The following is a 9,467-nucleotide window of genomic DNA, read 5'->3' as shown; positions in this document are numbered from 1 at the left end:
TTCTTTGGGATATATACAATGAGTATAACTGATGCATAATAATTCTATGTTTTGACTTTTGGAGGACTGCACCATTTTATAACAACTCCACACTAGGACAGACATCATCTCTAATTACTACTGTTATGGCACCTACAAGTCAACAATAGTTATTTCTCACTGTAAACTGGAGACATGATCTTAGTTTCTTTTCTCTGTAAAAAAATAAATAAGTGTAAAAAAACTAAAATGACAACTAAGCCAAAATACCTGAAAAAAATGTGTTGGCTAAACAAAGTAAGCGCAGACTGATTTTGGCCCAAAGGCCTCAGTTTTATCTTTTTTTAAAAAAATTTTATTTGTTCTAATTAGTTATACATGATAGTAGAATGCACTTCAATACATCATATATAAATTGGAGTATAATTTCTCACTCTTCTGGTTGTACATAATGTAGAATTCCACCGGTTGTATAGTTATATATGTATTCTACTATCCTTCCTACCCTCATACCCACTCCCCTCCCTTTACTCCTCTCTACCTAATCTAAAGTAACTCTATTCTTCCCTAGCTACCCTCCCTTATTGTGAATTAGCATCCCTGTATCAGAGAAAACATTTTGCCTTTGGTTTTTTGGGATTGGCTTATTTCGCTTAATATGATATTCTCCAGCTCCATTCATTCACTGGCAAATGCCATAATTTCATCCTTAAAGCTAAGTAAAATTCCATCATTCATATATAAATATGTTACATTTAAAAATTTTTAAATTTATCTTTTAATTTTTTACAGACTGCATTTTGATTCATTGTACACAAATGGGGTACCTCATTTTGTTTCTATGGTTGTACACCATGTAGATTCATAACATTCGTGTAATCATACATGTACATAGCATAGTGATGTCTGTCTCATTCCACCATTTTCCAGAATTAAGGACAGGTAGTTAGTGTAGAAATAGGGGATCAGGTCAAATTGAGGAAATGAAGCTATAAAGCCATCTGCCTCTGGAAGTTGGAGACTACCCCTGGAAGAATGGAATGTCAAGGATCTCCGGAGGCCATTGATTACCAAATTTACCTGCCTTTATCAAGGACTGCAAACAAGGGGCTATTAATTGGTGCCCCCTGGGCCCTTATCTGCCTTAATCACCTTGGCCCTCCCCCTGCCCATAGCTTCTCACTTAATGCAAAACCAGGCCTAGTCACATAGGCAGGAAGGACAGATAAGGGAGGAAAGAATTGGAGAACAAAAGAGACTTTAACCTATAAAAGATGTAGGGTGCGCTCACTTCTTGGGACTTTTAGAACATCAGCCATGGCCCCCTTCTTCCGCCAGGAGAAGTCTGTATTATTACCTTTAAATAAAACCTGCTTAATATGCTTGCCTTGGCGTGCTTCTCTAGTGTTCAATCTTCAACATTAGAAGGAGCAGAACTCGTCACCGGTAAAAGGTGGTATCACTTCTACATAATATAAAGTTCCCCCATTCTTCTCTCACTCCCCACCCTACATTACATTTTTTAATCCATTCATCTGTTGAAGGGCACCTAGGTTGGTTCCATAGTTCACCTATTTTGAGTTGAGCTGCTATAAATATTGATGTGGCTGCACCACTGTAACATGCTGATTTTAAGTTCTTTGGGTATATAAAATATACTGAGGAGTGGGATAGTTGGGTAAAACAGTAGTTCCATTCCAAGTTTTCTATAATGGTTTCTATAATGAAATCTGCATACTGCTTTCTATAATGGTTGCACCAATTTGCATTCCCACCAGCGATGTATGAGTGTATCCTTTTCCCCACATCCTCACCAACATTTATTGTTGTATTCTTGATAATTGCCATTCTGATTGGAGTGAGATGAAATCTGTTTTGATTTGCATTTCTCTAATTGCTATAGATTTGCATTTCTCTAATTTTCACGTATTTGTTAATCGATTGTATTTCTTCTGTGAAGTGTCCTTCAGTTCTCAGCCCATTTATTGATTGCGTTGTTTGTTTTATTGGTGTTAAGAATTTTGAGTTCCTTACAGATCCCGGAGATTAATGCTCTATCTGAGGTGCCTGTGGTAAAGATTTTCTCCCATTCTGTAGGCTCTATCTTCAGGTTATTGTTTCCTTTGCTGAGAAGCTGCTCAGTTTTATCTTCACATTAAATTTTACAAGAACAAGGTAAGGGGTATGCTGTGACCAATCATGTCCCAAACATTATACGAAGTACTAGTGATAAACTGGTAAATAAGGTTGAGTTAAATTCCTAGGGTCAAAGAGTTAAAGCAGAATCTTAAGATTTGTGAAAGACCCATCTATTTTAGGGAATGCGTATTTATAAATTACAGGGCCCAATCAGAGAGTAGATTAAGAGGATAGGATTCGAGTTTTTAAGAAAAATGGGAACTGGTGCAGGAAACAGTGGCAGGAACAACGAGGCCAAAGCGCCCTCTTCCCAACACCGTAGCCCTCAGTCAGGCTCGCCCACCAGCGCTCCGTTTCAGCCGGAAAGGTTTTCTCCCGGATGTGACGTCAGAGGCAGCGACAGGATGGGGAGGGCGGTATTTCCGGCAGCGCCAAGAAGGGAGCTACTTGGGGTTGGTAGCGCGGCGTGGACGCATCGGTGAGCGGCTGCAGTTCTCCGCCCCTGTTGCCGGTGGAGTCCTCAACCTCTGGAGTCCCCAGCACCCTGCATCACGGCAGCCTCTTCGCCACACTCCTGGTATGCGTGTGGGGTGGGAATACGCGGGCGAAGTTCGTGCAGTAGTGGCATGTGCGCAAAGACCCACAGATAGGAGGAAGCCCAATGATTTGATAGACTATAAGTAATACAGCACTTGAAACAAAAACCATATTTCCTAGATGATATCCTTGATAGTTTTTTTTGTTTGTTTATTTGTTTAGGGTACTGGGGATCGAACTCAGGGACTTGTGCTTGCTTGCAAGGCAAGCACTCTACCAGCTGAGCTATCTCCCCAGCCCCTTGATAGGGTTTTCAAATATAGGTTTTCATTTCTGTGATGTTCTAAGTCTTTACTAGTTTCAAAGACAGAACTCAAACGACTTTGTTTTTGCAGTCATGTCTATCAGATTGGGGCCTGACGACCCCAGATTAAGTATTTTGGGGAATCCTAAGTAAATTACTTTTTCTTTAAAGTAAGTCTGAACATTTTTTTAAATGTGGGAAGACTTCATCCTGGGTATTTATTTGGAAAATGTTTCAATGATTATCCTGTGCAAAATACTGCCTAGCATTGACTTCAGTGTTCATATGGACACAGATCTTGTCCTCATGGAACAAACAGTTCTTACTATGTATTGGTGCAAATGGGTCATCAGTTAAAATACAGGTTAACAAACACTATGATATGCACAGGGTGCTATGAGAAATACTTGATTTCAAGTATGAGAATAGGTAGAGATGCAACTGAAAAGGTAAGCAAAAGGTGATATCATGAAAATCTTTGTAAACCACATTAATGAGTTTAATGGACTTTAATGTGACAGCAATAGACTCAGATATACACGACGGGAACTATGCTGTGTGGAACTGATCAACGAGCCACAGGGCAGTTGTAGTTACCCGCCACATTTCACAGTGGAGTCCCTGCACTACACTGGTGGCAGCCATTACTCCACATTCCTGGTATGCCATTGGTAAGATCTGCACTGACTCCAGTGGTTTAGAGGTTGAGGTGATTAAATCTGAGGGCTAGGAGATGCAGTTTAGAAAATAGTGATGAAGAGAAGTGAATGAATTTAAAAAAAAACTGTTTAGAAGTAAAATGAATATAACACGTGTTAGGTATGTAGGGTGAGTATGACAGAACAGTAATGAAATGACTCCTGGTTTCTAGCTCCAGCATCTGGTTGGATGGTGGTATCGCTCCCTGAAACAGTATAGGAGGAGGAGCAGTTTGGGAAGGGAGAGAGATTATTTCAGTTGGTTGCATTTGAGATATCTTTCTGAAGCTTAGTGATTCAAGCTACAGAAGTATATTAGATCACAAGGAGGAAGTAAATTTTAGAAAGAAAAGTTACATCTACCTTCAAAAGAGGACATCAGTGCACAAGCCAGGTAGCCAAGAGACCTAGGAGCATGTAGGGTCATTAGATGAAGTCAAGGTAAGAGGGAAATTTTTCAAGTGTTTTAGTGGTATTTCATAAAAATTTGAATTTTTTCACCTTGAACTTGACACTGGTTTCACATCTTATAAGCATCTTTATCATCTTGTAACATCTAGTTCTATATATATATATATATATATATATATATATATTTGTTGATGAACCTTTATTTGTTTCTATGCAGTGTTGAGAATCAAACCCAGAGCCTCATACATGCTGGGCACATGCTGTACCACAGCTCCAGTCCTGGCATCTAGTTCTTTAGGATAAAATTGTGGAGCTTTAGATGTTTGTGGTACATAACTGTTAGTTAGTTACATTGATTCTCTGAGCCCGTATATTCAAATTTTAAAAGGATCTTTAAGTTATCCTTTGACCTAAAGCCATAAAGAAATTCATGTCTAAAATAAGAAACCAAACAAGTATTAAACTTTGCTTAGTGAGTGATCACAAGCTCAAGGCTGCACAAGTCTTACCTCATTTATAATGGAGCATATATAAATTGTAGAAAGATTTCATTTTGCAGCCTGAAAATATAGCTCAATGGTAGAGTTTAGCATGCATAAAGCTCTGGGTTCAATCCCAAATGCTGGAGGGGAGGGAGGGGAAAACGGAAGTGGTGGCACATGCCTGAAATTCCAGTACCTTGGGAATCCAAGGCAGGAGGATCACAAGTTCAAGACCCTATCTCAAAATAAAAAGGGCCGGGGATGTGGCTCATGGGTTGAGTGTCCTTGGGTTAAATCCCCAGTACCTCCAAAAAAGGAAAAAAAAAATTCACTCTGTGTTTCAGATATTGATTGCATTTTGGTATTATACTTGTACAGTTTAAGAGGTTTTTGAACTATTTCTTTTAATTGCATTTATCTTCTTTTACAGCGGTTTTCTTACATGACTGTTTTCCTCAAAATGAGTGTTAGTGTCACTTTCTTAAGACCTTTCACCAAGATTTTGGTGCCATTTACCCTTCATAGGAAAAGAAGTATATATTCAACCGTTCTGCAGAGATGCATGTCTTCCAAAATACCAGCTGTGTCCTATCCAGATAAGGAAAGTATATCCCCTCCTGAACAGCTAGAATTGGATGGGTGGAAAACTACAATGAAATCTAGTGTGCAAGAAGGTGTTTCCCCAGTTTTAAACAAGGATGAAGATACTCTGGCTGCAACCAGAGAATTAATTGAGATGTGGAGATTGCTTGGCAAAGAAGTACCAGAACATATCACTGAAGAAGAGCTCAAAACCATTATGGAATGTGCTTCTAAAACGTCAAAAAAAAAATATTTAAAATTTTTGTATCTTAAGGAAAAACTGAAAAAAGCAAGGCAAATCAAAAAGGAAAGGAAAGCAGCAGCAAAGGAAGAAGCAAAAAAAGCTATGCTGCTAGAAACCACTGAGGAAGATAAACAGCAAAACTTTCCATTTCTTCGAGTTTGGGACAGACGTATAAACATTGCAATGAATTGGAAGGGTGTCCAGGCTATGCAGTTTGGACAGCCTTTGGTTTTTGACATGGATTTTGAGAATTATATGAAACCGAAAGAACTGCAGAATACTATTTCTCAACTTTTAGAAAGTGAAGGATGGAATAGAAGAAATGTTGACCCTTTTCATATTTATTTCTGCAATCTTAAAATAGATGGTGCTTATCAGAAAGAGTTAGTTAAACGTTATGGAGGAAAATGGGACAAACTGCTTTTAACAGCAACAGAAAAGTCTCATGTAGATTTATTTCCAAAGGACAAAATTATATATTTAACTGCAGATTCTCCCAACGTTATGACTACTTTCAAGCATGACAGAATTTATGTAATTGGGTCATTTGTTGATAAAAATATGCAGCCAGGTACATCCCTAGCCAAGGCAAAACGGCTAAAGTTGGCAACAGAATGCCTTCCATTAGATAAATATTTACAATGGGATGTTGGTAACAAAAATCTCACCTTAGATCAAATGATGCGTATTTTGTTATGTCTGAAAAACACTGGTAGTTGGGAAGATGCTCTGAAATTTGTTCCTAGGAGAAAACATACTGGTTATCTAGAGATTTCTCAGCATTCTCAAGAGTTTGTCAACAGACTGAAGAAGGCAAAGCCTTCTAATTCTTTTCCAAAAGGTTCGCATGTACACACAGAAAAGGTAGCTTGAATAAGAAAAATTGTTAGCTTAAAAATTAGGGGGAAATACAGTTTTATTAGTATGTTTCTTCCTGAATGGAATTCCTTTTCCTTTTCTTTAAACGGCAGTTTGTTGGGGCTGGGGATATAGCTCAATTGGTAGAGTGCTTGCCTTGCAAGCATAAGGCCCTAGGTTCAATCCCCAGCAACCCCCCCCCCCCCCCAAAAAAAAAAGGGGGTCGTTTGTTCAAACTAACTGCAGGGTTTTGTCTATTCCTAGTTACATAAATATCTGTAAATCTCTGAGAATATATTTTACTTACCATAAAAAGAAACAATCAGAGAAAGGTGTTCAACTGTGTTGAACAGAATAATCTTTACGTGAGTCCAATAAAACAGTTGAATCATTGGTGTGTCTTTTTAATGGATTGAGTCTCAGATTCTCTTTTACTTGTTAAATATTCCAGGTCAGCAATCACTCACAAAAAAATGTTTTAGAAAAGATTTCTAAACTTCAGTGGGGGTTCACTTACCAAATTCAAGATTGGCACAATGCTGGGCATGCCATAGGTATATTACTTAACTGAATCTTTAGTAAACAAAAGGCTGAGACATCCTTGGGCATGTCTTATGATTTGACTCTTCCATAAAAATCAGTTTGTGGAGATAAATCTAATTTCTTGTCCTATTAGGAATAAATTTATTTGGTTAATGTTGCATATGGTACTTTGTCTACTATAGTGTCAATAACTTTTCTTCACTAGGAAATACTGTTTCTCCAGCTATGTGTTTTGAATGGAAATTGCTGTATTTTACAGCCCTGGCTCCCCTGGTCACTGCTGGTTATCCCAAAGGAGATATCTTACTCAAGCTAGGCTAGTCATAGTATCCAACCTACCCTGGCCAACAAATCAGTCTAGGGATGAGCATTTGACTTTTAAGATAGACCAGTCATAACTTTTCCAGGATTTTTGGATTTGAGGACAAAATAGCCTACACCATTTCCTTTCAGGTGGTGGACTTTGACAGATAAGAAGCTCTGGAATTGGTGGTAACCATGCCTTTTATTGTGGCCTAAGCCAGTCTATAGTAGGAGAGAGTGAAGGTTATGTGCAGAAACAAGACCAGGGCTGTTCAAATCTCTGGTTCCATCTATTCCTGATGTCCAGCTATAGATTTACCCCTGTACTTTAGTGGTTTCTTGAGTCTCATGGTATGCTTTTAATAAATTGCATCTTTTTTTTTTTTTTTGCATAAGCGTGAGTTGGGTTTGCCACCAAATGAGTCCTAATATTCTTGGGAAAGTATATACTTACTTCCTAAGAAATGAACTTTAGGAAAGATATTCATAGTAGGCTACCTGTAACATTTAAAACTTTGAAAAATGGGTAATAGAAATAATATTAAGACTGACTAAAACTAATTCTACCTAGTTTCTGAGTTCAAAAGTAGCATGAGATAATGATGTTCAATATGTTTCCTAAAGCATGACCTTATCTACAAAGTACTGTACTACCAGCTCAGTGCCAAACAGTTTGCCATTTACACGAATTATTTAAACAACCAAGTTGTAGATTCTGTCATTAGCACCTTTTTTTTTTTTACAGACAAGGAAACCAGCTCTTTTTTACAAATAAGAAAAATAATTCAGCCTCTAAATGTCTAACTTTAGAGTCCCAACTTTAAATATATTATATAACCCAAATTGTGTGATCAAGAAAGGCCTCGAGGGGGCTGGGGAGATAGCTCAGTCAGTAGAGTGCTTGCCTTGCAAGCAAAAGGCCCTGGGTTCGATCCCCAGCACCCCCCAAAAAAAAAAAAAAAAAGAAAGAAAAAAAAAGAAAGGCCTTGAGAAAGTAATATGTAAACTTAGACCTGACAATGAGAAGCATGATGTGAATTCCAACTTTTAGTACCTGTTAAAAGGCACACTACTAGTTCTTGAATGCCTAAGATATATTCAGGAAAAAGGTACTGTAGTGGTTAAAAACAAGGGTTTAAAACTGCCTGGAAGCACTGGGGCTAGAATGAGGTTGCATTTTTTTGTAGTTCTCAATTGCACATTTAGCTCCACTTAATAACTAGCTTTTTCCATGTCCCAGTTTCATTGTCCATAAATGACAGTAATAGTAGGTAAGTATGGATTAGGATTGTGATCATTTAATATACTTAGTTTCATGTTTAATACTTGCATACAGTTAAATATGGATAAATGTATAGCTGTAACCTCATAAATTACACATCTTAAGTTAAAATAATTGTTCATATCACCTGCCATTTCCAGCATTTAAAACCATCATTTGAATAGTTCTTTAGAGGTTATAAACAAGCTACCATTAAGCAAACATGACCATGACTGGCAGCATGTTAATTTTACTTCCATAATCTCATTTTAGACTCAGTAATCCTAGAAGCTTTTTTCCTTTTTTATAGTTAAAATATATTTAGTAACATTATCAATCCAAACATAAAGAATTAGCAAATTACAAGAATCAGAACTTAAATCCAGTTTTGTGTGATGTAAACCTACTGTCTTTGCTTTGCACTTTTTCATTCCCTAACCCATTTGAGATGAATTACTGAAACTTGCATTTTTTTTTAAGTTAGTATTTATCAACATTGGTATGTTTCCTGGGGAAACAGTGTTATGCAAGATAGGCATAATTTGACTTCCTGGGACTGATGGATGAATGAATAACAATCTTCCATCCTTCTGCAATATAGTATATGGAATCTGGATGTGCCTCTAGGTAGGTATGTGATCTCTCAACTTTGTTTTCCTCATTTAAACTATAAAATACATAAATAACTTAAAATTTTCATGTTTAAGTAAGAGTCTAAATGATTATCTTGCAAAGATCACATGTAGGAAAGATGAAACAAACACAAGTACTGCTCTAAGTTTTCCAATCATTTCTACATGTAACGTATGATAAGTGGTGAACCAGGGACTTCAATTCCGATAAAAAAAACCATCAAACCACCCTTGGTCCGGAAATTGTAATCCTCCTGCTTCAGCCTCCCACTTAGCTGGGATTGTAGGCCTCTGCCAATGCAAACTGCCCTACTTTTGTCAAGGGAAACACTGTTTCCTCAGACTTGAAACCCAAAGTAATCCATCCACAATATTGAGCACCTCATATACATGAAATGTCCTGTACAAAGTTGTGAAAAAAAATTTTTTTGTTTTTTGTTTTTTGATGGTTATCTGTTGTCAATGAACTTTTTTTCAAGCTAGGGATGAAACTC

General features: G+C 37.4%; 1 protein-coding gene across 1 annotated transcript; it reads left to right on the top strand.

Moving 5' to 3' along the window:
* The first annotated feature begins 2,532 nt into the window (after positions 1–2,532).
* Positions 2,533–6,627, top strand: Trmt10c (tRNA methyltransferase 10C, mitochondrial RNase P subunit). The gene is made up of 2 exons (XM_047564492.1): positions 2,533–2,695; positions 4,981–6,627. The coding sequence occupies exon 2, from the start codon at positions 4,993–4,995 to the stop codon at positions 6,247–6,249; it is 1,257 nt and encodes a 418-aa protein (XP_047420448.1). The 5' UTR covers positions 2,533–2,695; positions 4,981–4,992; the 3' UTR covers positions 6,250–6,627.
* Positions 6,628–9,467: the final 2,840 nt, after the last annotated feature.

Source organism: Sciurus carolinensis, chromosome 9, assembly GCF_902686445.1.
Source record: "Sciurus carolinensis chromosome 9, mSciCar1.2, whole genome shotgun sequence".
Classification (NCBI taxonomy): Eukaryota; Metazoa; Chordata; class Mammalia; order Rodentia; family Sciuridae; genus Sciurus; species Sciurus carolinensis.
Note: the sequence above shows the minus strand (reverse complement) of the source record. Positions and strands in the feature narration are given on the sequence as shown.

Excerpts from the sequence above, each read along its gene's own strand:
- Trmt10c (XM_047564492.1), top strand. The coding sequence starts at position 4,993 with ATGACTGTTTTCCTCAAAATGAGTGTTAGTGTCACTTTCTTAAGACCT.